The 27,475-nt window shown below is 53.3% G+C and overlaps 1 protein-coding gene across 4 annotated transcripts; it reads right to left on the reverse strand.

Moving 5' to 3' along the window:
• RSPO1 (R-spondin 1) lies at positions 4,078–26,476 on the reverse strand. Of its 4 annotated transcripts, none has more exons than XM_018039335.1 (6): positions 26,428–26,476; positions 20,386–20,782; positions 9,435–9,626; positions 7,120–7,269; positions 6,660–6,848; positions 4,078–5,949 (listed from the first exon to the last, which is right to left on the reverse strand). In XM_018039335.1, exons 2-6 carry the CDS (start codon positions 20,477–20,479, stop codon positions 5,786–5,788), a joined length of 789 nt encoding a protein of 262 aa, XP_017894824.1. In that variant the 5' UTR covers positions 20,480–20,782; positions 26,428–26,476; the 3' UTR covers positions 4,078–5,785.

The following is a 27,475-nucleotide window of genomic DNA, read 5'->3' on the forward strand; positions in this document are numbered from 1 at the left end:
TGCACAGGACTGAGTCCAGCCAGGAATCCATCTCACCCACCACCCTGCACCAAGCTCCGGGAGAGCGAACAGGCGAGGGAGGAACCATATTTCACATACTTTCTCTTTCAAAATGTAACCCTGTTTCGCAATTTCCTACTTAAGTTCTGGAAGGCTCTAGGGTAGGACCCAAGCCACCTTCTCCAGCCGCTGGCCGGGTCTCTCCTCCTCCTCACCACCAATGTCGTAGGCTAGAGGCAGGAGAGACAGGTGTGGATCCATGCTGAGCAACCCTTCCACCCTCCCCCATCAGGGCTGCTGATCCATGGTCTATTTGATGCTGAAGCCAAGCGAGGCTGCAGACAAAATCTGTTTATCCCTCACCCTGTGTTGGCTCTTTCCCTCGGGAGAGCCAGGAGGTGCACCAAAGCAGGTGCGCCCAGCTCAGGTCTGCTGGTCTCAGCAACCCCTGGGGCACCTAATCTCCAGATCTTCCCTACTCCCCTGTAACCAGGCTTTTGTTCCGGCTCACTTTTACTAGCCAGGCAGCACTCCAGCCCCTTTGCAATAAATCCATCTAATCCTTCAAAATGGAATCTGTTCTCTCTGGTGGTTTTTCTCCTTTCTTACCACCCTTCACCAGGCTTTCTACCTGTTGTCTGTTTCAGTCTAATCTAGACCACAGCTGGAGGAGTCAGGAGCAAAAAAAAAAAAAATGCCCACACCTGGATTCCTGGCCCTGTGTCAGGGACTTGAATTGGGGCCCAGGAAGCTGACCCTTTCCCCAAATTCTCTCTGTCCTGAACCAAACCAAAAGAACCAGGGAAACAGGTGGGGGAAAACCTACTTAAAAAAAGAAAAACAAATTCAGCATGCACAATCCCATCACCCAAAATATTGAAATGGAAGACAAATGCTTTCCCTGGAGAATTGGTCTGAAACATACCAGAGCTGGCATTGGGTAAGGTGGACAGAAATGTGTTAGTCTGAGAGAGTCTGGGACCCTGTAGAGGAAGGAGCTAACATTTTCCAAATGACATCATAACCAGATAACACCTGTATACACATCCCATGCTGTTGTTGCCTAAACCTGGGAGTAGGGTCAGCAATCTTGACCTGACTCCTCTCTCCAGCATCCCCTCACTCTGAAAATCACAAAGTGTGACTTCCCATCCATCCTAACGGTCTCCAGCCTCAGGTGGGCTGCTTCCAAGGCTGTGAGCAGGTAACCACTCCCCACCTTGAAACCCATACCTTATCTCCAGCTCAAAACACATTGTTAGTCTTGAAAGGACAGAGTGAGACAGACCAGGGTAAGGACGCACTGGAATTGCACCTGGACACACCGGCCTCAGAATTTGCTCCTATGGGTAATTATACAGATGTGGCAGCTCAGAACCACCTGGAGCCCCGATTAAATCCCCTCCTTTAACTGCCTAGAGCACCATGAGTGGCTTGAGAAGAGATGAAGAGGAGCAGAATGCCTCAGCATCACCCAGGTGATGCAGGAGATATGGGAGGATCCAGCTCCTTCTTTGATTTGGGTTTTGGTTTTGATGTTTTAGAGGAAAGCTGAAGGCAATGCTTCTGAAGTGCTTAACGTGTGTGTGAATTACCTGGGGGATCTGTTTCGAGCCAGACTCCGATTTCTATGTCTGGGAGGGGCTTGAGAGTCTGCATTTTTAGCAAGCTCCCAGATGAGGCTGATGTTGCTGATACATGGCCACCCTTTGAGTAGCAAGGACCTAGGTTCTAAGAGATAAGGACAAATCAGTGCCAGAAATGGCCAAGACGAGCCTGAGGCCCAGAGACAGAAAAACAGAAAAACAATGGTACACACAGGTAGAGCTAGAGGCTGGGAACAGAGAAAGACACGGCAACAAAAAGGAGAAAGGACAGAGTCAGAGAAAGAGGGAAGGGCAAAAGCAGAGAAACCAAATGAGAGGTGGATGAGGCATAGGGCCAGAGAGACTGACAGAGGTGGGGCAGAGAGAAAAGGCAAAGTAATGGCATTGGGTAGAGGCTGGAGCCAGCCATTGTCACCCAGGCTCCTGACAAGCAGCGGAGGGGCTCAGAGAAATGAGTGGGTCGAACCCCACAGTGAGTCAGGTGCGCAGATCTGAGACCCTCATCTTCCAAGCCTTCCAGCCTTCCCACGCTGCACTGCCATCTCCTTGCTCCTGTGGAACTATCCCCCACTCAGAGCCTCCCACTACTGATCTCCCCCTTCTCTCTCCTGTGTGTTCACCCTTCCCAGCAGGTTTTAAACATTGTCAAGTCTTCCCCATCTAAAACAAAACAAAACACTCTTTCTCGACACCATATCTTTCTAGCCTCTGTCTTATTTCTCTCTGTTTCTGAGCTAAACTTCCAGAAAGAATTTGTGCTGAATTTTGCCTCCATCACCTTCTGCAAAAAGCTCTGGAGGAGGCCACAGTTAGTGTATGTGTTGCAAGTCCAGGGGTCAGTTTCCAGGCCCCATTCCTCTGTTTCCAGCAGCTTTTGGTCCTCTTGATCTCTCCTCCTGCTTGCTAGCTTTTGGGATATGCCACTCCCCTGGGTTTCCTTTTGCCTGTTCCTTCTCTTGCTCCTTGGCCTACTGATCTTCTGTTATCTGACCTTTATCCTCGGAGGGCTGCAGAGCTGGGTCCTGAGACTTCTCTTTACCCAGGGCGCTTCCCAACCCACAGCCCCAAGGATCTTCTCTATACCAGCTGGCGTTCCAGCTCAGATGTCCCCTGTGGGCTCTAGGCCTGCTTTTGTGTCAAGGCAATGTCTACCTTGACATTTCCTTGCTGGGAAAGATTGAAGCTGGGAGGAGAAGGGAACGACAGAGGATGAGATGGTTGGATGGCATCACCGACTCAATGGACGTGAGTCTGAGTAAACTCTGGGAGTTGGTGATGGACAGGGAGGCCTGGTGTGCTGCAGTCCATGGGGTTGCAAAGAGTCGGACATGACTAAGTGACTGAAATGAACTGAACTGAGTGTTTACCCACCACCGTCACCAGGACATCACATTGGTTTGTCAAATGCAACTTGCTCGAAACCAAGGTTTTGTTCTTTTTTCTCTTCCCAAACTGGTCTTCCTCGTGGATTCCCCATCTCAGAACACAGCATCATCCTCTATCTGGATGTTTGAGCCAGAAATGGGGACTTTGTCCTTGACACCTCCTTCTCCTTTCTCTCCTCGTCCATGTCCAGTTTATCACCAAACTCTGCCAATTTTGTTCTCCAAATACCTCTGACTTTGTCCTCCTCTCTCCATTACCACTGTCACTTCCACCAACACGTGTCCCCTGGATGACAGCGACAGACTCCTAAACAGCTTCCTGATAATCTGTCTTCTATACTACAACCAACATGCTGAGTCTTTCAAAATTTGCAAAGCTTCGCATCTAATCATGCTGGCTTGCTGCTTAACTCTTCGGCAGCCTCCTTTGGCTCTGAAAATAAAGTCCCAACTCTAGGTGGACCTTTCTGCAAACAACTCACTTCCCTTGCCCTCCAGGCCTCCCAGCTGCATTGGTTTTCTTTCATTTCATTGAACACCAAGCTCCTTTCTGCCACAGCATATTTGCATGTTCTGGGTCCTCAATATAGGACTATGCTGTCCAATACAGTAGCCACTAGCAACATACGGCTAGTGAGCACTTGAAACATGGCCAGCACAACTGAAGAATGGAATTGATAATGTACGTTCATTTCAATTAAATTAAAAATTTTACGTGTATTCAATTCAGCTACCAGAAAATGTTAATCTACTCTTTAAACAACTTGGGTACGTGGTAGGTGAATCTGTTTAAAAATGTTTTATTTCAGCTGTGTTGGGTCTTCGTTGCTGTGCTCAGGCTTCTCATCGCGGTGGCTTCTCTTGTTGTGGAGGGTGTGAGGGCTTCAGGAGTTGCGTGGGCTCAGTTGCCCCATGGCACGTGGGATCTTCCCGGAGCAGGGATTGAAACCATATCCCCTGCTTTGGCAGGCAGATTCTCAACCACTGGACAACCAGGGAAGTCCTGAATCTACTCCTTAATTTGAATTTTTATTAAACCTAAATACATATCAAGTATTTCTGGAGAAAATTTAGTGTCTGAATTGATATGCTATAAAGCGTAAGTATATACATAGAATGTTGAAGACAGTTTAAAAAAAAGAACGTAAAAGAGCTTGCTAATAATTTTTTTATATTGATTACATGTTAAAAAGACAACAGCTTGCATACATTTGGTTAAATATAAGATAAAATGAACTGCACCTGTTTTTTACTCTTTAAATGTGGCTACTAGAAAAGTATTAAATTAGATAAGTGGCTCACATTGTATTTCTATCAGACAGCACTGGTCTAAACACCCTTCCTTGTCTTTGTGTTAACTCCTCTCCATCCTTCAGAGCTTAGCTCAAATGTTACCTCCTCTGAAAAACTTCCCTGAGATAGCTTTTATTTTTATTTACTTTCATAGCTATGCGTGTGTTTCAGTGGTTGTCTGCCTTTAACTACACCCATCTATAATTACACATTTATTGGAAGGATTACTTGATTCATGCCTGTCCCCCGACCAACCCCTAAGCTCCACGAGAGCAAGGCCCCTGTCTGGCTCCCCGCTGGAAACCAAACATCCTTCCAGAGCTTGGTGACCAGATGGCTGCCAGCGGACACTTCAGAATGACAAGAAAGGATTCCACCCACTCTTCTGCCATCTACCCCACCACTGGGGTCCAGTGGTCCCCAGCCATCTCAGGGTCCTGGACACTCCCTCCCCCTAAAGTGCTATGATAACCCTTCAGGATATAGATTCTACCTCTCCCAGATGGGAAGTCTTCCTTTAGAGCTGACCGGGATCCTTCCTGCTGCAAGCTGGCCAAGACCTCTATTCCATCCTTCGAGGGAATGAGAGCAGTGCTTCTCAGGCTTGAATGTACATGCCAGTCACCTGGAACCTTGTTAAAATGCAGGCTCTGGTTCATCAGGTCTGGGATGGAACCTGTAAATTCTCATTTCTAACAAGCTGCCTGCTTATAACGTTGGTGCTGGTCCACAGGCCACCCTCTGAATAACAAAGATGTAGAGAATCTGGTTCCCTCCCCGAATATTACCCCCCCACCCCTGCCCCGTAGAGGAGGCCAGCAGGGGTCTCTTAAAATTCAGCCCTGTCTCTTCCTGCTCTCCTACGTACTCCACCAAACCCTGTACCCTGAAAAGAAGCATAGTACCTGTGGCTACTGTTGTCAGTTGGTTTTCGTTTTTAATTTGAAATAAACCTTTAAGCAGTTTTCAGAGTCAGGAAAGCCCTGATATGAATGTGTAACAGTACTCTCCAAGGATAAAGTCACACAGCTGGAGATGCTGAACAGTTCTCCAGCTTTGGCTGCTGTCTGCACGCAGGCTGGTCCTATGAACTCCTCCAGAAGGTTCCACTCTGCAGAGTCTGGGCTTGGACGCTGGTCAACATTCTCTGATGCATCCACTGGTTGCATCACAAACCAAGTGTGTGCCTCTTGGCCCTCTGAGGGGCAGAGACGACCCCTCTGCTTCCCCACCCTGCTCACACAGTGATGTCCCAGGGACAGAAGTGTCTTCCAGTAGCTTCGATGTGTGTGTGTGCATGAGCGCATGCATGCACACATGTTTGCACGTATGTCAGTTACCTGTTTGGACATGGGGGTCTGTGTGCACGTGTCTGTGTGTTCCTGTATGTATGGAGAGGGTGTGTACGCATTGCCCCCAGTGCTCAAGTTCAGTAAAGCTCTCATCACACAGAGCAGCACTGGGCTCCTTCTGCATGGACCGGGAGGCTGAATAGGGTCCCTAGGTGGGCCCCGCGGAGGTGACCGGTCCCACTGTCCCTTGCTGTTGCTGCTGCTGGCCCTTGCGTCTCCGAGCGCCGGTGCCCGCCTCCTTGCTCTCCTTGCGGCTGGGGTTCCTGTTGGCGTTCTCCCGCCTGCCCTGGCTGCCCTTCCTCCTCTTCTGCCCTGGAACCCCAACAGCAGGAAGAGTCAACAAAGGGCGTCCTGACACAGCAGGAGGCCCTGGGCATGGCCAAGAGCGGGAGGAGGGATGTGGTCAGGAAGCTGGGTGGGGGTGGGTAGGTGGGGGGGTGGGGAGGAGGCCCAGAGGTGGTCCAGGTGCTCTCCAGGCCTCCTCGGACAGGGCTCTGCAACACGGGTACTGAGAGGGGGTCCCATGAGCCTTTTCACTCTCCACCTGAACCAAACTGCCTCCTCTTTCCTCACGTTTCCTCAGACCTTGGATCCCAGTGGCTCGAGGGCATCTCCCAGCAGGGCACTGCAGCTCTAGGGACAGGCAGGATGGCTCCCCACTCCTCCATCCCACACCACTGCCACATCATTGCCACCTGCGGGCTGTGTGACCTTGACCAAATCACTGCCCCTCTCTGGGCCTTCGCACCCCCCTTCCAAGCTCCCCTTCTAAGGGTCCCCAGTGCCAGCATCCCCTGAATCAGAAGCAATGGGGAGGGATAGGACCACAGAAGCATCCCGCCATCCCACGCAGCTGCGTGGATCACTGTCTGCCTGGCACGGGTTTGCACAGCATGGGGTCCTGAGTTGAGGGTGCCCCATCTGGCCCTGGCCTGAGCCCTCTTCTGGGTCACAGGTAGGAAACAGAGGTCATCAGACCTCCCTCAGCTGTGTTGACCGCTGACCCCCAGGCCGCAGCTCACCCTCGGGGCAGGGTGTCCTCCGCACTGTGCACCTCCGCGTCTCCTTGGTGTCTGAGCAGACGGCGTGGTCTCCCGCCGGGGCATGGAGCACCCTCCGCGTCCGCTCCTCCAAGCCCCTCCGGAAGCCACAGAGCTTCTTCTTCTTGGAGCAAGGCCCCCACAGAGACCACTCACTCATTTCACATTGTGCTGGCGGGAGGGGAGGAAAGCAAGGGGAGGAAGGGGTCACGGCTCCTCACCTGGCCCCAGGTGCCCCCCAGGGAGCCTCTCCCACCTGTTCTCGGCCTCAGCCCCGGGCCAGAGGCATCCTTAAAGTCCAGAGAGCATAAAAGTCCCCAGAGAAACTCAGGGGGTGGTCGTCATGAGCTTTCTCTGCACGGAGCCCAGCCCATGCTCTCCGTGGGAGCCTGCACCCACCCACACGGCCCGCCCCTTCTCTGGCCCGGACCCTGCGGCTTACCCGGGCTGCTGCACTCCATGGTGCCGTCTGCAGGCGCAGAGCCCTCGGGACAGGCAGGGTAGCAGCGGCCTTTGTGCAGGTACAGGCTCTCCTGACACTTGGTGCAGAAGTTGTGGCTGAAGCAGGCCTCGCAGTGCTCAATCTTGCATTCTGAGGGGAGGGCCAGACCGGGGGTGGGGGCTCTGGCTCAGCCCCAGACAGACCCCTCCCCTCATCCTGTGCCCACCCACCCACACAGGGCAGGACAGTGGCCTGGAGCTGCCACTGCTGCCGTGGAGTCTTGGGAGAAAGAGAAATGAAAGCAAGGGGCGGGGAGAGAGGAGGCCAACACAGCCCCTCCTGAGGGCCGCTGGGACTCTCCCTACCCACCACCTGCCCAACCTAGCACCTGCTCCAGGCCCGGGAACCCAAGGGGAGGCCCAAGAGAGCTAGATTCAGAGCACAGGAGATTAGCGGGGTGAGAGGAGGGTCCCAGTATCTCAGGGCACCCCAAGGACCACCTGCTGCTGCTGCTGCTAAGTTGCTTTAGTCATGTCCAACTCTGTGCGACCCCATAGACGGCAACCCACCAGGCTCCCCCGTCCCTGGGATTCTCCAGGCAAGAACACTGGAGTGGGTTGCCATGGACTGCAGCCCACCAGGCTCCTCCGTCCATGGGATTTTCCAGGCAAGAGTACTGGAGTGGGGTGCCATAGCCTTCTCCCAAGGACCACGTAATCAGAGCCAAACTGAGGGATACAATGACACCCTGAGAGTGGCTGTGTGGTTTCCTCTTCCCCTACTGCTGGGCATCCACAGCACCCCAAAGCCTGGTTCTCCTCCTGCCCAGGGAAAAAAGAATCTGCCTGGAGGATGGGGAGCCATCCCAGGGCAAATTCCTTTGCCTCTGCAAGGTTGAGTTCCAGGAACCACCTTGGTCAGAGTCCTGGGTCCCTCCCTGATGCCCTCCTGCCAGCTCTCCCTCCTGCTGGGAGGTGGAAGGAGAGGGTGGCTGGGCTAGGCTGGAAGCCAGAGGGGTCTTTCACAATCTCGCCCCTCCCGGACTGTGGGCAGAGCTGACTTCCTACTAGTCCCCGCCCCTGAAGTCTGGGCTGCCAGTTTCCCAGGAGCAGGCAGAGCGAGGAATGCCCTACCCAGATCCCCGAGGACCGAGAGGGCAGTCCTGGGGTCCCACCTCCATCCTTATAAGCTCCCCACCCCACCCCACCCTCCTCTGTGCCTCCTGGCCTCTGAGTCCTGGGTTTGGTGGCAGGCAAAACACAAACAAAAGTAAGAAGAGCCGCTCCGTTTGTTTTGTGCCAGACACTGAGGGCTGACATATGCCTCTCACAACAATCCTGGGGGTAAAAACGAACACCCACATTTTGAAGATGAGGTTTGGAGAGGCTGTGACTTGCCCAAGGTCACACAAGGAATAAACAGCAGAGTTGGGATTTAGAATCCAAGTTCTGAACTCCCCTCAGGCATTTCTCTGGGACCTTGATCTTATCAGCTATGAAAAGGGTACCATCACTTAGGTCTGTCTCCCTCCCAAGGTGCCTGTGTGGCTGAACCGATAGAAGGTCTGGAAATGCATGCTAAACTCCAAGGCTCTGAACAAAATGAGAGGGTCACTGGCATTGTTTACCAGAGAGGGTTCACCGCGTGGCCCCCTGCTGAGAGGGAAGGGTGACAGCACGTGCTTCGGAGCACGTGAAACTGTAGCTGATGTGAGCGAGCAGAGCAGAGTGAGATGGGAGGTGGGGAGGATGGGGAGAGAAGGCTGACCAGGGCTTGGACTTCCCTGCAGTCAGTGGAGCCAGCCCCGATTTTTTTTTAGGTTATATGTCTCAGAAGCGTCTTTCTGGCTGCAGGGCAGAGGGAGGGTCGAAGGGAACCAGATGAGGGTTGGGGGACAGATGGAGGTTATTGCAGTGGTCCAGGAGAGAGGGGATGGGAACCTGGATGAGACAATGGCAGTGAGGATGGAAAGGAGCTGGAGGAGGCACAATTTGGTTATCGAATGGCTAAGGTGGGGGCATAGATGAGAGGCTGGCTCTTAGGTCTGTGCCTTGGGTGATGGGTTGGGACACTGAGAGTCACCCGTGGGAACGCAAGTCAGTGCAGGTTTGGAGGGAGGAGATGCGGCTACGTTATGGGCTGGAAATGTGGGTGGGATGTCTGGGGAGATGTCTGGCCAGCAGTTGGATATTGGAATCAGGAACTCCCCTCCTCAATATCTCCTCCACCCCTCTTGCAGCCCATCAACAGTTCAAAGCACCTCCGCCCCATATCCAGAGTTTCCAGCACCCTTCCCCAGCCCTGCCCACACTCACTGATGCACTTGTTCATGTCAGGGTTGCGGGCATCAAAGTATCCAGGTGGGCAGGATGGCAAGCAGACGCCCACTTGGCGGATGTCGTTCCTCTCCAGCAGGATGAACAGCTTGGGCGAGCACTTGAGGCAGCCGTTGACCTCCGAGCAGAGCTCACAGCCTTTGGCACAGGCCTGGCTTCCGTCGGCACTGACTGCAAGGATGGAGCAAGGGTGAGAGGCAGCTGTGGGAGAGGCCTCCGTCTTTCCCAGGCTCCCACAAGGATGGAAAGTGAGTAGATAGGAGTTTCAGCCTACAGAACCAATGTGCTTCTCAGAAAGTGCAGGCCAGGCTGGCAGCTCTCTGCAAGGCCCCTTTATAAACCTTCCCAGCCATCTGCTTTCAAGGGAACTAGCATAGCAAGAGCTGCCATCCACCCTAAATGCCCCCTTAGCTCCAGGAGCAATGCAGGCTCACCCCCCAGACTTGCTCCACCATCCTCAGAGAAGGTGCTGAAGCCTAGAATTTACACAGCCCTGAGAAAATTTTAAGGACAAGAGGGATAATGAGAAAAAGGCCACCTACCCAGAGACAGGAAGACAACTGGAATAAGCTATGTCTAGAACAGTGGTCTCAACCAGAAATGAGTCTGCTACTCAGGGGACTTTTGGCAAAGTCTGGAAGCCTTTTGATGATCACACTGGGGAGGGGGTTTCTAGTGGCCTCTGGGGGACAGAGGCCAGGGATGCTGCTAAACATCCTACAATGTATGGGGCAGCCCCCACAACAGCAATCTGGTCCAGATATCAAAGGTGCTGAGGTTGGAACCATCCTTTGAGCCAGCGAGGTCCCCAACCCCAGGGTTGAGTTTCAGACCTACGATCTCGTTTCCTCCTTCACTTGTTCAACCAACACTCACCTGGCCCTGCCCAGGTACCACAAGCAGTGCAAGTGCTAGGGACATGGATGCAAAGACCCCTGGCTATCCTGAACTGGTCTCTCCAGGGTACAGACAGTGCCTGCAAATGGGCACAAGCTGGCAGCCACGAGGATCAAGAGAATCCAGAACGAAGGACGGAGTCACAGACGAGGGGCCATTTGGGTGAACTCTTCAAGAATGAATAACGATTTGTCCATCGGGAAGTAGAGACTAGGGCCCTCTAGGGGCAAGACCACAGAGGTGTAAAGCGACCTGAAGGAAGTTGAGGAAGATTGGGGGTACAGGAGAGGTGGGGAGGGGCGTGGTGGAAGATAAGTAGTCCTATCTTTAAGCACCTTTTATGTCATGACGATGGACTTGAATTCTATCTTGCAGCTTTTTCCAAAGAATATTCCTTGGAACAGGATTCCCCTAAATGTTCATAGGAAGATGTGGAAAAAAGGCCATTGCATTAGATATATCTGAGAATATATCTGAGAACCACCATGTCCAACAAGTCTAAACTAGATTTTCTACTCCAGGGCTTTTTGCAGTCTTTGTGGATCCCCTGGAGAAGGGAATGGCAACTCACTCCGGTATTCTTGCCTGGAGAATCCCATGGACAGAGGGCACTGGCTGGCTATGGTCCATGGGATCACAAAGAGTCGAACACGACTGGGAATGATTAACGTTTCAATTCATTTCATTATGCTTCTGTGACTTTAAGTAACTTTCTAAGAGGGAGACAGCTGCACTTCCAAGACATTTTGGCCACAGAACCCTTGTTTCACAATGTTTTAGGGGGACCTTTCTCAGAACTGATGAAATAAAGAAGTCATCAGCAAGTTTTAAGCAGGAGCAAGGTCTGGTCTGATTTACAGGCTGGGAAGTGTCCTCTGCAGCCTGGGAAGAGACCAGAGACTGGAGGAACATTTGGGAGGAAGCTGACCGGATCATCCGGGTGAGAAAGATGGAAAAGTCTTAAACAAGGTTCTGTTCAGTGGAGACAGAGAGAAAATTATTTGAGAGATACTCAGGAAATACAATCAGTATGGCCATTGTGACCAATCAGAGGCTGGGGTACTTCCCGGGGTTCTGGCTTAGGGGATGGGTGGGACCAGTCATTAAAAGAAGAACAAGGCAGTGAGGAGCTGTGTACAGGCTGGAGGAGAGAACCAGGGGAATCAGAGCAGAGATTGCTGAAGACCGTGCAGCAATGGAGGACCCATGGCGTAGACGTCGCTGGTTGGACCTGAAGGCAAATGCCTGGCCTGTGACCCTGGGCGAAACTCTGCATCCTGGGGGCCTCCCTTCCCACCACCTAAAAAGAGAGATGAGGATGCTTGCTCTGGAGGGCTGTGGGGGAGAGCTCTGGCTTCAGGGATGATCCTTGATTTCATAACAGGAGAATGAGTAACAGAAAGGTGAGCAGAGGAGAGGGGGGGAATAGCAAACACAATAATGATAAACAACAACAAAATCTTAACCATAACCTCCGTAGCTTACTCCTAAAGGTTGAACACTTATTCTGTGGCAGGCACTGCTCCCAGTGCTTTACAAGTATCATTTGATCCTTAAAACCCATGCAGTGGGGGATACTACTCTTTTTCCCCCCTCTTTTTCACAGATGAAGAAATAAGAGAGGTTGAATTAGTTGAACAAGGCTTCACAGCCAGTATGTGCTCCAGGCAGTGAGGAAAAAGTTCATGAGAACCAGGGGTGATAGGGAAACTGTCACCAGTTTGGCCAGACTGATTTTTCAAATAGAGAACTTACTTATATAGAGTCGATGTTACCATTTAGCCAATCAACAAATTTAAAACTTAATATCACTCTTGTTGGTTGGGTCATTGTAAGAGGAAAGGACTCCAAACATGGTATCAGAGTTATGAGGGAGCCTGCTTGGGACTGGTTTTCTACTTTGGGCTGTTATTCAGCTATATTCCAAATGAATAAGTCACTGTAGATTTTAGGCACCACTTCCACTCCAACGCTATTAAGTTGTCTATGACTCAAGGATTTGATTCAATTCATGGCTGAAATGAAGGCTCCCTCTGGGTTTTCGGCTTGCCCTGATCCTAAAAGAGATTGAAGGCAGGAGGAGAAGGGGACGGCAGAGAAGGAGATGGTTGGATGGCATCTCCGACTCAGTGGACGTGAGTTTGAGCACACTCCGGGAGATGGTGAAGGACAGGGAAGCCTGGCGTGCTGCAGTCTATGGGGTCACAGGGTCAGACACAAATGAGAAACTGAACCACAACAACAAGAACCAAAGTCACCCAGGTGTCCCATTTGTGGGTGTCTGTGGTTACATTCCCATAACTCACATATTCCTCCCTTATCACTTTAGTGAAGGGCACATTTGCAAAGGGCCTTCTTAGAATCCTGCTGTCCGCCTCCCACTCAACCAGCAGCAAATCTCTGTGCGCATTTCCATGCAGAGGCCTCAGTGACACGTAAGACAAAGTGCGGCCCATGGGGCATCTGAAATTCATTCAGTATGGCTGGTGCGTGGAGTGAGTGCAGAGGGAAGCAGGGGGCAGAGGAGGAAAGGCCTGAGTCTGTAAAAAAGGAGCACAGACATTATTCCAAAGGCCACAAGGAGTCCCGGGGGCCTTAAAACAGGAGACATGGCCAGGGCTGCATTTTAGAAAGGTCCCTCTGTAGTGTGGAGAATGCATTGCACAGATGGCAAACCTGGAGGGAGGGGGACTTCCAGGTTCCAAGAGACGGAGCTGAACCAGGAAGATGGACAGGTGGAAGGGTACAGATGCATGTAAGATAGATATTCAGGCGGTAGAATCAAGGAGGCTAGGTGAGGGACTGGACATGGGGGTGAGGGCTGGAGGAAAGCACAGGTTGAGGATGATGCCCAGGGGTCAGGCTTGGGTGACGGGATAGCCGCTGGCCCTTCGCCAAGAGAAGGCCCACAGGAGGAGGAGCGGATTCGAGTGGAGGAAATGACGAATTGGGTTGAGTTTGTGGTTCTTGTGGCACGCCCCTGGGAAGGTGTCTTGTAGGCAGCGGAACCTGTAGGTCTGGAACTCAAGAGAAACATTTTGGCTGGAGCCTGACATGTGGAGTCCTTAATAGGAAACAGTCATCAAAGGCCTGGAGGTGTATGAGATGGCTAGGGAAGTGGGAGCAGACAGTGAGGAGAGGCATTAGACACTGAATAAAAGGACAGAAGAAGAAGGGTCAGCTAAGACATCGAGGAGGAGCACTCAGACAGGTAGGGACACTCAGTTGCATCATGGAAGTCGAGAGAGGAGGACACTCAAAGGAGGAGAGCCCAATGCCAGGTGCTACTGAGATGTCATGTAAGGACCCAGCCACAAACAGGCTGTTGGCATCCCTGGTTGAGGTCGAGAGTGGATGTCAGTAGTTAAGGAGTAAAGGAAGGTGAAAATGGAGAACCATCTAGTTTAAGAGGCAGGCTGTGGAAAGAGGGAGCATGGATCTCAGGGATCCATGCTGGGAGCTGTTGTGGGGATTAAATCCGTGGGAGGGGAAAGCATCCTGGGGAAGAAGGGGTGCAGCTTGAGAAGAGGATCAAGAGCTGAGGCCTGGGCAATACTCGCATTCAAAACACAAGCAGGGAAGGGCCTAGAAAGAAGCTGAGAAGGAATTGTTGGGGAGATGGGAGGACATTGGGGTGGGAGATGGAAACCGAGTGGAAGAGGGTGAGATCTTGGGGACCAGGGCTGGGACCTCTGGGGAACCCTACAACACATGTGCCAAGAGGTGATTGGGTGACCTCAAGAAGGGCATTTCTGGTGGAGTGGTGGGATGCAAGCCCAACCACAGGGGGCTGATCAGTTAGTGGAGGGGATGGAGGTGAGGGATAAAGTGAGGAGAAGGGAGCAGGGACTGTGAGCAAGACAGAGGCAGGGAGTGATGGAGTGAAGACCCAAGGATACGAGAAGGTCAAGACAGAACTCAGCCAGTAAGACCAGCCTTGAGGCTTGAGACTGGGGTCAGGGACAGGGGTCTAGAAGCTGAGCTCCGTGAGGTTTGGGGGTTCAGGAACGAGAAGGAGTGCTGAGCAAGGAGGAGGGGGGCTCAAGATGGGCAGGGGCAGTTCAACGAGGAAAGGGACACTTATCCAGGGGGATGGGAATCGAAGTGTTCTCAGCTTAGCAAGGCAAAAAGATGAGCAGTGAGGGGATGGAGAGCCAGAGGGCAGGGGGCTGTGTGTGCTGGGAGAGAGGGGGTGTCCAAGGAGATGCTGGGTGTGGCAGAGGTTACATAATGATTCAACAGTGATTCAGCAGGAGAAACCGAGGCTCGTTTATTCCACAGACGTTCACTGCACACCTAACATGTGTCCAGAACTGCTAGGAGCTGGGGACGTGGAGGAACAGCAACAGATGCCCACCTAGGGCTGGCTGCACATTTTGGGGAATGGAAGAACACTGGAGGACGTGCCCTTACCAAGCAGGCTAGGTGAAGAGGGTGTGCAGATCAGAGAAACAGCCTGGGCAAAAGCTCTGAGGCCCCGACCATCCTAGTGCATCCGTGAAATGGAAAACAGAGCTTTATTCTAACTGGCAAGGAAAGGACCTCAGAAGGGCATGGTTCACAATTTGACACACTCCCTCTGGCTTCTGTGCCTATGATGGGAAGGGGCTTGCCTTGCAGGGCTGGAGCCTGGTTGAGGATGGGTAGGCTCAGTGATGGGGAAGGTGCTCAAAGAGCTCATGGGGTCTTCTTCCAACTTCTTCACAAAACTCGCTCATTAAGGTTCTGCTCTTCCTACCCCCACCGTACTCTCCACTCCTCACTACCCTACCCTGCCCCTTGCCTCCTAAGCGCTCCATGGAGCCCACTGCACTGAGCCAGGAAGTCAGGGCTGTGTCTCTTCCATTCCCTGCTGCTTCTTGCCTCCTTCATCCCTGTGCAAAGCCCTCTGAAGCTGATCTTTCTGTAATCAGGCATCGCCCCAGAGTGACTCAGCCCCGCTCCCTGAAGAGCGGCTTCTGGCCACAGCGCCTCTTCTCTAGAGACTTCACTTGTTCCAAGTCCCCAGATTCCTCATCTTGGGATCTTTCCAAAACTCAGATTCATGGTGTCATGCCCCTGCCTCTTGGTGGTTGGTGATTTAGTCGCTAAGTCGTGTCCAGCTCTTGGAGAGCCCATGGACTGTAGCCTGCCAGGCTCCTCTTGCCATGGGATTCTCCAGGCAAGAATACTGGAGTGGGTGGCCATTTCCTTCTCCAAGGGATCTTCCTGACCTGGATCTCCTGAATTGCAGGCAGATTCTTTACCAACTGAGCTATGAGGGAAGCCCACAACCCATCAATAGCTCCCTATCTGCTGCAGAATTAAGACTCAGCTCTTCCACCGAAGAACTGATGCTTTTGAACTGTGGTGTTGGAGAAGACACTTGAGAGTCCCTTGGACTTCAAGGAGATCCAATCAGTCCATTCTAAAGCCCTGGGTGTTCTTTGGAAGGAATGATGCTAAAGGGGAAACTCCAGTACTTTGGCCACCTCATGCGAAGAGTTGACTCATTGGAAAAGACTTTGATGCTGGGAGGGATTGGGGGCAGGAGGAGAAGGGGATGACAGAGGATGAGATGGCTGGATGGAATCACTGACTCGATGGACGTGAGTCTGAGTGAACTCCGGGAGTTGGTGATGGACAGGGAGGCCTGGCGTGGTGTGATTCATGAGGTTGCAAAGAGTCGGACACGACTGAGCAACTGAACTGGACTGAACTGAACTTCCACCTGGCCTAAAAACTTCCATGAGCTGATCCCACCCACTTCATCTCTTAAAACTACCTCTCCGTCCATTGGATTTTCCAGGCAAGAGTACTGGAGTGGGGTGCCATTGCCTTCTCCGACCTCTAAGCAATAGGGAACTATTTTTATTTCTCTGAATACATCCCACTACTTCACATCTCTGTGTGTTGCTCAAGTTGGTGCTTCTGTCGGGAACACCCTCTGCCTCCTCCTAAGCCTAACTCTTTCAAGCCTCAGAACTAAAGTCACCTCCTCCAGGAAGTCTCCCTTGATCTTGCCTTCTGGTAAAATCTGGATAGAGAGTATTTCTCTGTGTTCCCTGCCCCCAGTACTTGAATCCATCACAGTAGACACTGCCTTGTATCATTATTATCAGCTAATATGTCTTTTTCTCCCATTGGAAAGAACTTTTGGAGAGTGGAGCCTGCCTTGTTTCTAAATGGGAGCCCAGTAAGGAGTGAGGCTCCACAAAAGGATAAGACTCTCCCAAATGTAGAGCTGAGGATGAGGCGAGTGAGACAGGGGCTCAGGGAAGGGGCTCTATGAACAGAGCTTACTGTTCGATAAAGTATGGGGAGTAGGACAGGAAATGAGTGGTTTCGGGGTTGGATGAGGATCAATGGCACGGGAGGGGAAGGCTCCATGACACAGAAGAGGGCTGACCTTGGTTTAGGGGTGGTATCTAGTCTTGGAGGAATTAGTTTCCTTAGAGACCCTTGAGTTATGTGGGTGGAGGTGAAGTGAAGTCGGGGATGACAGGAGCCAGGGCCTCACTGAGCAGGCAGAGGCCACATGCTCTCCATTCCTGGTGCCCTGGTACCCTGGGCACACCCCCCTGGGAAGACTGGCATTTTTCAACTTAACTGTGAACTAAGTTTCCCTGCACTTTTTTCTCACCTGGGTCCAAATAGCCTTTAACTGGTCTGTTGGTCTCCCGCTTCAAGCTCCCTCCCCTCACGCCCCACTACAGCTGGATCAAGCACTACTCCTCTGATTCAGACCTCTAAGGGGATGTCCTCATCACCAGAAGCTCAAGTCAGGGTCAAAGGCCAACTCCCAGTCTGGCAGCTACCAAGGGCTCCAACCTCTGACCTCTGTCCATTTCTGCAGCATCGCCCCCAGCGCTCCCTCAGCTCCTGGCAGCTTTCATGGCTCTACCCTTGTGGGTGTTTGGCTCTTTAAGAGCACAACCCTTCTTTACAGTAGGAAAGAGCCTCCGTGTATAAAGCAAAAGGAGCAGAGCAGTTCCAGTGAAAACCCCAGGGCTCCCGAGAAGTGCACCCAGGAACCACTTCTCCAGCTCTCCCCCAGCTGCACCCCATTTCCTGCGCAGTCTGTGCCTCATCCTAGCTCCTCACCTTTGGACATGCTGGTCCCCTGCCTGGGTTCCCCTCCCCCTTTCCCCACCCCCACTCCCTGGCCTGCAGATCACCTGTGCTGTCATGTCTGACTCTCTGTGACCCTGTGGACTGTAGCCCACTGGGCTCCTCTGTCCATGGGGATTCTCCAGGCAAGAATACCAGAGTGGGTTGGAATGCCCTCCTTCAGGGGATCTTCCCAACCCAGGGATCGAACCCAGGTCTCCCACATTGCAGGCAGATTCCTTACTATCTCATCTTTAAAATTACATCTCAAGAGTCACTCTTGGGGCCCCCAAAGCCCTCCTGGTTCCCCTCGGCATTCCCTACACTAGGTTGAAACTGTCTCCTCCCCATCACCCGTGGGTGCTCCAAGATCCATCTCTGCACCCAGGACCAGGGTCTGTGGGTTTGAAACGGACGCATGAGGAAGGGCCCAAGACATATACATGACTACATACAAAATGCATAGCTAGCGAGAACCTACTTTACACCACAGCAAACTCTACTCAGTGCTCATGGTGACCCAGATGGGAAAGACGTCTAAAAAGGAGGGGATATGTGTATTCACATAACCGATTCACTTTGCTGTATAGCAGAGACTAACACAACGTTGTAAAGCAACTATACTCCAGTAGAAATTAATGAAGAGAAGAGTGAATGAGGCTTCGGCCAAGGAAGAGAGACTCTACAGACCCTTTTCTGGGGGAGGAGGTGAAGGCTTTAGATGAAGGAAAGGGCAGTGAGAAGGAGCCGAAAAAGGCGAGTCCAGAGAAAGGCAAATATCATATGATATCACTTATATGTGGAAGCTAAAACCATGGTACAGATGAACTTATTTACAAAACAGAAATAGAGTCACAGATGTAGAAAACAAAGGTATGGTTACCAAGAGGGACAGTGGGGAGAGGGGTAAACTGGGAGATTGGGACTGACGTATGCACACTACTGTATTTAGCATAGATAACTAGTGCTGACCTGCTCTATAGCACAGGGAACCCCACTCGGTGCTCTGCGGTGACCTGTATGGGAAGAGAATCTGGAAGAGAGTGGATCTGTGTATACATGTGGTTGGTGCCCTTCGCTGTGCAGCGGAAGCTTACAGCATCGTAGATCGACTATGCCCCAATAAAAGTTAATTTAAAGAAAAGGGAGAAGAGTCACCTTTCTCTGAGCCTCTGTCCATTTTGGACCCCCACTGCACCCTGAGTCTTACCCACCTCTCTCCCTGTCCTTGCATCTCACCATTAAGAATGTCTGTCACTCACACCGCTTGGTAATAAACGCTGGGCTACGTGCTACCCAGGCTGTGGGATGTGGCTGTATCAAAAGTGGAAACATCACAATGGCTGCATTTGATTGGCTGCTGCTGGGACCAGCCCATTCTGATGGCCAGGCCAGTACTTTTTTTTCCCTAAGTACAAAAGATGATGAACCCAGGTCTCCTGACCCTCTGGTGTAGGTGAGTGTGTGGCTCAGCAGCGGAAGTGTGGCCATTAATGCACGTCACATGATGGTGAGTGGCCTCTCTTGTTTTCTCTCTCCTCTCGGAAATAGAGGAGACTGATTATAAATCGCTAAACCGCATCTGGCCAGTGGAGACCAAAATACTGGCCGCAACAGATGAGAAGGGAGGAAAATCAAGGCCTCGCTGCTGATTAAACCTAACCGTCTCTAACTGTTTGTTAAGCCAGGGATTTTCAGCTTCACCAGTTCTCTGAGCTTCTCTCTCTGGGTTGGATTCTGGCCTTGGCCACTCCAGTGGAGACCCGACAGAACTCCATTGCTTTTCAACCCTTCCTGGTGGGCCTTGGTCTGAAGGCCTTAGAAGTGAAGCAAGAGGTGGTGGGGCTAGACTTGAGAGGAGCTGCCCGTCTTGGGGCGTGACATCACTTCCAGGGGACTCTGAGAGACAGACAGACTTGAGTCGGGCCTCGACCACATACCCAGGGGCCACTCCCATGACATGACAGCATGTCCTGAATCGCCATCCCTGAAGGCATCGAGGGAAGGATAGGGTACCTGCTCTCAGGACGGCCTAGGATAGGATCCTAGGAGAGACGGTGAGAATGGTGAGGACAGGTAAATACTCCATCAGGCTCTGTTTTCAAGAAGGCTGGGCTCACAGAAACCAGGAGACCTGGGTTCCAACACTGACTGTGTGTCTTTTAGACTGTCGTCTCTTCCCTTTTCTTAGCTTCAGTTTTCCTATTTGTACAATGATGGGATTTTTTTTTTTTTTTTTTTTTTTTTAGGCTGTGAGAGCCCTTTTCTTCCAATGACACCTTATGTGGAAGCTTCCTGAGAGCAAGGAAGAGTGAAACTGCTCTGGTTTGAAGGGTGGTTGGGCCAGCCTTCTGCCCACTGCCTCCCCATCACCCCTCAGTGCAGCTTCCTGAATCCCACTGAGCAGGGTTAAAAACCACAGTGGCGGACAGGCCCATGAATACTCTGCCCCACTGTCCCTTCCCCACGACCTGGGCAGGGGAGCCTGTTGCCCACTGCCTGTCCATGTGGGTTTCCTGGCCCCCAAGGAGTTGAGGGCTGTATTCAGACCACCAAATGAAAGGAACCCTGAACTCCTGGGGGACACTGAGCACCCCAGGGGGATTGGGCTGGGAAGCATCTCCATGGATACCACACAAAGCCGGTGTGATATCAAAGGGCATAATCCACAAACTGGATCCTCACAGGAGAGGGGTTAATCTAGAAAACAGCATCTACAAAAGGGAAAACAGACAAAGTGAGTTATCTACAGGATGGGTAATCTCAATAAATTAATCCACAAACTGGATAATCTACTGAGTGACGTATATAGCTGTAATGGACAAAGCAGAAATCTGCAATGGACATCACAGAATGAAACAGCCGAAGGTCGCAGTCCCCAGACAGTGCCCTCCCCACCACCACTCCCAAGGGCCACTGTGGTCCAGCCCCATCCGTTACTCACTCCGCCTCTGTCTCTTCCCCTTGATCCCCCGGCTGCCAGCGGCCAAATGCATCCAGCTCAGAACCAAGGCCACCACACACAGTCCAAGCCGCATAGTCACTCGCCGGCTTCAGGCCCCTGGTAGGAGGGGTGGTCTCTGCGGGGGTGGACGGCGCAGGGCTCTTGCTAACGCCTCCGGGGCTGGGTCAGCAGCAGGATGTCCAGGCCTGGACTGTATCCCAAATCTGCCCTGTATTCCAAATCCACCATAATCTCAGCTGGGGACAGAGAGGGTGTGGGGAGCCTACTTCTCCATCAGCCCATAAAGAGACCCAGAGAACTTTCCTCAAAGGCACCTTGGGGTGTCACATGGGGAGAACTCTTTGTCACTTCAGTCGGGACACCTCCAAACACCAACCTGTTGGGGGAGGAGAGAGAAGGATTAATCCTAGAGTACCACTGGGCCCCCCCCCCAACCCAGGCCTCTTGCCCTCCCATGTGGTGCATTACCCGGGAGACAACTCAGAATGTCTGAATGTTACAAGTTACCCACCTGGCACCCCTGTAGTAGAGATTGGCTTCTTTTCCTATCTTGCAAGAGTCCCTGATGTGGGATGAGAGTTGGCTACCCAAGTAGTTGGGATATGGTGGACACTCAAATCAAACTTGTGGATCACTGGAAACCAGCTGCCTGGCTTTTGCCCTGCCCAAAGTGAGCCAGCTCTAGCTGGAAGTCCTTCATTAGGTCTAGCCTACAGACTTCATGCTGCAGTAAAATCATGACTCTTAACAAGCAACTCTCTCTGTCCTTCGGCAAGTGACCCCTCAGCCTTCTCTCCCTGGTGCTGAGTCACCCCTGTGCCTTTCACCTGTCTGGAGCTAGAGCAGTGGTCTCCGACTGGCAGACCCGGCGTGGCCCTCCGGGCTTGGCGGGAGAAAAGGAAGTAAGGCTTCCCCCAGCCACAGAAACTCTGACACAGCAGGCCCGGCGGGCCTGGCCTTTGTGAGAGGATAAAAGAGGCAGCGATGCCCGCCCTGGCCAGAGACACAGAGAATGGGGATAATCCCCCAGCCCAGCAAGAGCCAGGTCTCTGGACCCGCTGGCCCGGGTGATGGGGGCAGGGGGAACCGGTCCCTCCCCAGTGAAATGTGTCAGGGAAGTTGGAGCCCAACCTGGGAGCCAAGAGATGAAAGCCCCCTTCCCACTCCCAGCTTGCTTCACACTTTCACAACGAGGCCTGCACATGCGCTGGCCCACAGGCTTGCTGCACACGCACCCATACTCAGGCAGGGACGGGAGGAAACAGCGAGTCTTCGGGAAGCTTTGGAGACGCCAGGGAAGCATCGCTCTCCCACTGGCTGGTTAAGATGCCTTGAAAGAATCCCTTAGCCTCTCTGTTTCCCTATCTATGAAATGGGGATAAATACGCCTGCTTCACAGGTTTGCTCTGAGAGTTGTCTGCGTTTCAGCCTAACTAATGAGAAAGTTGAAACACTTGAGTGAAAGTGCCCTTCCCAACCCTGTCCCAGTCTTTCCCCCTTCGCCTCCAGGGAGGCCCCAGGGAGCCCACCTGCATGGGAGATAAATCATTATCCCACGAGGGAGTTCAGCAACCCCTCCTCGGTCTCTCCCACTGGCTTTGAAGGCCAGACACACTCAAGTGGTTAAGCTGCCTGTGAGAAGTGTTTACACGAGACTGATGGATCCCACCTGGAGCCGTGGCCGGAGCCTGTGGAGATGCCCCCAGCCACCCCCAAGTGCCCCGTCAGCTGCCAGCCCCCACCTGCCCCTCCAGTACACCCTGTGTGACCTGCCAGAACCTTCCCATCTGCCCCAGCCCCCACCACACTCTTCCATCACCCACAGATTACAGACATCTGGCTGAGTGTATCAAACTGGGGTCTTCAGCCCCCAGTCCCAGAGGCTGGCCATCGACCACAATGGTTAAGGGCATAAACATCAGAGTCAGGCTGCCTGGCTTTGAATGTTGCCTCTGTTACTTATTAGCTATTACCTTATCCTAGTTGCTTAGCTGGTTTGAGCCTCAGTTTCTTTATCAACAGGAGAGTGGTGGTTCTTTTTATAGCTTAAATGAGTTAATATATGAAACTGCTTAGAATGGTGCCTGGCACACTAGAACTCAATAAATGTTGCAATTTCTTCCACCAAGACTATATTTTGTGTCTACATTCCAATGGTCATCTAAAAAGCAAAAAGACAGTTTTCATACCATCTGGATACCAATCGTAACACTGAGCACAATGATGCAATTTCCATATTTGCATTTATCTTTATGGTTGATTGCCTTGGCCCCAGGGATCACTCAGAGTGATATGGTCAATCTCTAATGCTGGCCTTTCTCACACTAAGGTCTGAGGACCCTGGCAGATACATTCTCAGGGTGCTCTGAGTCTTTCCACCTGACAAATACTGAAGAATACCACACCGGACAAAGCTGGTGTTAAATCCTGGGTCTGTGAGGCTTTGGTCTCACTGTATGCCTGGGGTCCTGGGGCAGAACAGATCTATGCATCTCTGCACTCCATGCGCCTGCAGGGCAAGGCGCTTCCGAGTTCAGCTCAGTCGCTGCTCAGTCATGTCCGCCTCTTTACAACCCCATGGACTATAGCACGCCAGGCTTCAGGGCTCAGCAAAGGCTAGCCCCCTTCCTCCACTACCCTCTACTTCCCTCTGAATTCCCCCTCAGTCCTCCCCGGTCTTAGCTTTCAGTCTGGTCCCTGCCAGGCTCACCCAACCTTTGCCAGGGAGGATCTTCAGACCCACTCCCACCTGTATCCCCACCGATCTCAGCAGGGAAGCAGGGAGGAGGCTCCAGATCTGAATTCCACTGGAAAAGTGGCTCTGGCCTTCCTCGACCATCATGGGATGGCATGCGTTTCAATACAGAATCAACCCTCCAAAGGAGTTGTGTTCACTCTGTCAGGGATACAAGCAACAGATGGGAAGGCTGCAGAGTGTGGAGGGGGTGAACTGGAAGACAGACGCCCCATCTAAAGGGAGAATCTGCTATTCCATTCCAGCTGATTGTTGATGGGCCCGAAGACTGGCTCCACATTACTAGATCTTCTGTTTGTTTTTTTAAAGTTGAAAACTCTGGATTGCATGTGATATCTGATTTTAAAAGCAGGACAAGTCTCAGACTAGAAATATCGCGGTAGCAAGCCTCAGAAGATCCCAGGTCTCTGACTCCGCTTCCCTCCAGAGAAGTTCCCACCCTCTTCACCCCCACCCACACACGTGCAGTGGTACACACACAGACACCCACAGTGGGGCCACAGCTGAGAGAGGGGATAGGAGCTAATGACTTTCTTTTAAGCAGCCTGCCTCATCTCTACTGGCTCCTCTGGCTGATTTCCTTTGCCCCCTGGTTCTTTGGGGAGGCCCGCCGCTCTGCACCGGCAATGGGAACTGCTGGCAGCGACCCCGGGCTCAGGCATCCGTGGGGTGAGGAAGGCACTTTGTCTCTGCCAGGGTTGGGGCGAGGGATCCACATTCATGGCATGCCTGCACCACCTGTCACAGGGGGCTCTCACTGACTCCTCACCACAACGCTAGGAGGAAAACACAGTCGTTCCCACTTCATGGGCAGGGAGAGGTTAGGGTCTCGGGGCACAAACAGTCAGTCAGCTGCTCCGTGTTTGCTGCTCAGTAAGGGACCAAGGGCAGAGCAAGAGGCGGGGAGCTGAGAGGTGTAGGGCATGACCCAGCTGGAGGAGGAGTGGGAGGCAGGGGCAGAGCTGGGGCCGGGAGAGAGGCCCGCCTACCAGGTGGCCCAGGAGGGGAGGACACACTGGGGAGGGGGACACGGCCGAGGCGTGGGCCGCAGGGCGGAGACTCGACGCCCCCAGAAGTTTGCAATCTTTCACCTTCTTCCCTGCAACACTATTCGGATAAATTGGTACTCGGTCCGGGGCCGGCTACAGACCCCAAAATGTAAACCATTCCGATAATTTCTCATTAGCTTTCCCCGGGACCAGCTACTAGTGGAGAGGGCTGGCCGGCGGGGGGCAGAATTGCTGGGCTGGGGGCGGGACCAAGTACGTGCCCGCCCGACCTGTGGGGATTCGCGTGTCAGCCAGAGCCAGGCCAGGTGTGAGGGTCGACCCAACCCCCGCTTCCCGACACCAAGAGGCAGCGGGGAAAGGTTCCGTCACGTCCCTCCATCACGACTCTGAGCGCTGAAAGTCTTCCTCCCTATCATCTAGGAGGTCCAGCAGGTGCAGGGAGAGGGGAGGTGGACCCGAAGTCCCCCGACTGGCACCCCCACCCCCGCCCCAAATCCAAGAGAACTCTCCAAGTCTGAGAGGCGGGTTTCACAAGAAAACCCTTGCCCCAAGCGCGCGAGCTGGCCCTCCTGGGAGCCCTGGCTTAACTCACAGCGGCCACCTCTCCCCAACCAAGCAAGACGGTCCCTCGGCGCCCGAACCCTCGGGACAGTGAACCGCGCCGCCTCGCAGCGCCCCGAGGGGCGCAGCACACACCGTCTGCCACGTCGGGCCCGGGCCCGGGCTCCGGCACTGGGGGTCTGGGGATGGTAACTGGGAGCCGTGGGATTCGGGGGAATCCAAGATGAAGACACCAGGAATCAAGAGCTTCTGCTTCGGGGGCTTGGGGTGGGAGGCGGTGGAGAATAGGTCTCGTGGATTTGGGGAGTTCGGAACTCCGAGCGAGGACGATCGCAGGGGGTTGCGGGGTTGAGGGCGGCATCGCCGGGAGGCTGCCTACAGGCTTGAGGGATGCCAAGGCTGGGGGCGGCAGGGCTTGCAGAAGGAGCCCCAAAAGGTGCCCTCTTCCGCCCTCGCTGATTCGAGAGCCGTCAGAAGTCCCCTGCCTCTCACGGTCTCCCCCCACCCCGGCACTCATCTCGGCCAAGCCCCGACGAGAGGGCCCACGGAGCCCCAGGTCCCAGGGGAAGGGGGCGCTAAGGAGGAGGACGGGGCAGCTCCCGGGGGGACTCACCTCCGCGCTGCCAGCCGCGGCGGGCGCAGGCCCGGGAAGGGTGAGGGCGCGGCCGGCTCACCCGCCCGCCGCGGAACTGTCCTGGGCGCCCAGCGCGCCCGCGCTCCGCCCGCCGGTTTCCAAGTTGCTCAATCTGCGGGCGGCTCACGCCCTCCGGGGCCGGCGCCCCACCCGGCGCATCGGTCCTCCGGGGCAGCCCGGTTCGGCCCTCCTCTCCACAGTCCCCACTCGGGCGATCCGCGCCGGGCTCTCCGCCCGCGCTGGGGCTCTCCGTTGCGCTTCGGCTCCGCCGGAGCTCCCAGCCGGGAGAGGGGCTAGTCCTCGGCGCGCACGAGGGAGGGAATCCCCCCCCTTTTCAGTCCCACCCCCGAGCCGGCCCCCCTTCCCGGGATCCGCAGCAAAAAACGGACTGGAGCGCCAGGCCTGGGAGTTCGTCGCCCCCCTCCCGCACGCCCTTGCCCTCAGCTGGGGCGCTGCGCTCGGAGCGCAGGGCTGGCAACTGCCCCCTTGGTCTGGACTCTGGCGCAGAGCCTCTGTCCTGCCTCCTCTCCTTCCCCTACCCTGCCTCCCCGGCGGTTCCAAGCGGCCAGAGCACCGGCGCAGCTGCAGGCATCCTGGGGGCAGAACAGGCCCGTGAGCCTACCAAAACCTCAGTTTCCCATCAGGAGCCTGGAAAGTGACAAGGATCAGGCTCCGAGGGAGTCTGGGGTCCCGCCCACACTCTCCTCTTCTCAGCAGTCAACTCTTCAGAGCATCTTCCCGTTTCAGAGGAAATGTGACCTCCAGGGAACCCAGGTGAGGACCCTCCACTGGGAGCTGGTGCAGGATAGATCTTGAAGCAAAGCCTAGATACCAAATCCCTGCTCCAGCACTTACCAGCTGTGTGGCCGTTCCTAAATTACTTAACCTCTCTGAGCTTCAGAGCTGTTTTGAGAGGCAGCGAAATGAAGGATGCAAGTGCCGGGTAAAATGGTAGGAACCATGCTAATGTTTGTGGGATGGGTCTTGAAGGGCTGCTGACACCTGTAGTGACCCAGATGCTGTTGAAGTCAAGCCTGAAGGAGAGAAGGAGGGAGACTCACTTCTTGGGGTGGCAAACAGCATTCTTCAGCATCACTTCAGACTGGGTAAAGGGAACTGGGCTAAAACTGTAGTTAGCATGAGTTAAGTTAGAGCAGAAAAGCTATACTGATGTGTGTGTGGGGGGGGTAGGGGTGGTGAGTAATCAAGACAGGCTGTGGACTCTCCTTCTCTGGGGAGGAAGGGGGAGCACTGACTATGGAGACAAGGGCACAGGGTCATTTACAGTGACAGGGGGATGGATGGAATGACCTCTGGTGTATTATGATGGGCAGGCAGCAGAGATGGTGGATGGATGGCCAGAGAAAGCAGAGCATTGGGTCCTAAATACCAGGGTCTGGGCTCATTCGATCAGATCTTTGCCAAGTTTGCAGGGGGCAAACAGCCATTTCTGAGTTTGGTCCTGGGTCCCATCCACCACCCCAGCCCCATTCCCTCCCCTCTACCCTCAGCCTCTCCTCCATCTTGCTGGCCCTTGGCTCTGCACTGTGCCTAATCAAACAGCCCCAAATGCTGAAAACTCAATGTTTATTTTATTTTATTTTTTTACACACTTGCATAACTCCCTGACAAGCCACGCCAGGCGTTGGGCTTTTTGTTTGGTTTTATTTTGTTGCATTTAGGGGGAAAAAAAGAGAGAGAGAGAATGAATAACACAAACCACCCAGCCCTAGAAGCAGTCCCAGGCCAGGCAGTGGGTCGGGTTTCCTGCCTGAGGAAAAGTCTGTGGGAGTTGGGGGTGGGGGGGCTCGCTACTAGGCTCAGGAATGAGCAAGCAAGGGAAGAAAGCCACCTGGGTCAGAGAAGATAATGAATTAGAACCATGTGACAAAAATGGGTGAATAATAAAGACCATTTCTTGTGCACCTAATATATGCCAAGCACTGTGCTTTGCATCTAAATTCTGTTACCTAATTTTGCAACCATTTTACTTTCTTTCTTTTTTCTTTTTCTCACAAATGCGAATTCGAAGCCTCAGAGACATCAAGTAATTTGCTCAGAGACAAACAGCCTGTAAGTGGCCAGTCCAGTTTTCATTATGTTAAATGA

This window comes from Capra hircus, chromosome 3 (assembly GCF_001704415.2).
Source record: "Capra hircus breed San Clemente chromosome 3, ASM170441v1, whole genome shotgun sequence".
Lineage (NCBI taxonomy): Eukaryota > Metazoa > Chordata > Mammalia > Artiodactyla > Bovidae > Capra > Capra hircus.

What these genes read in the sequence shown, in the direction of transcription:
- RSPO1 (XM_018039335.1), bottom strand. Translation starts at nt 20,479, where the DNA reads ATGCGGCTTGGACTGTGTGTGGTGGCCTTGGTTCTGAGCTGGATGCAT. An exon ending in TGACATGAACAAGTGCATCA is followed by an intron (nt 7,270 to 9,434) that starts GTGAGTGTGGGC and finishes CCCTCCCCTCAG; the next exon opens with AATGCAAGATTGAGCACTGC. An exon ending in CATGGAGTGCAGCAGCCCGG is followed by an intron (nt 6,849 to 7,119) that starts GTAAGCCGCAGG and finishes CCCTCCCGCCAG; the next exon opens with CACAATGTGAAATGAGTGAG.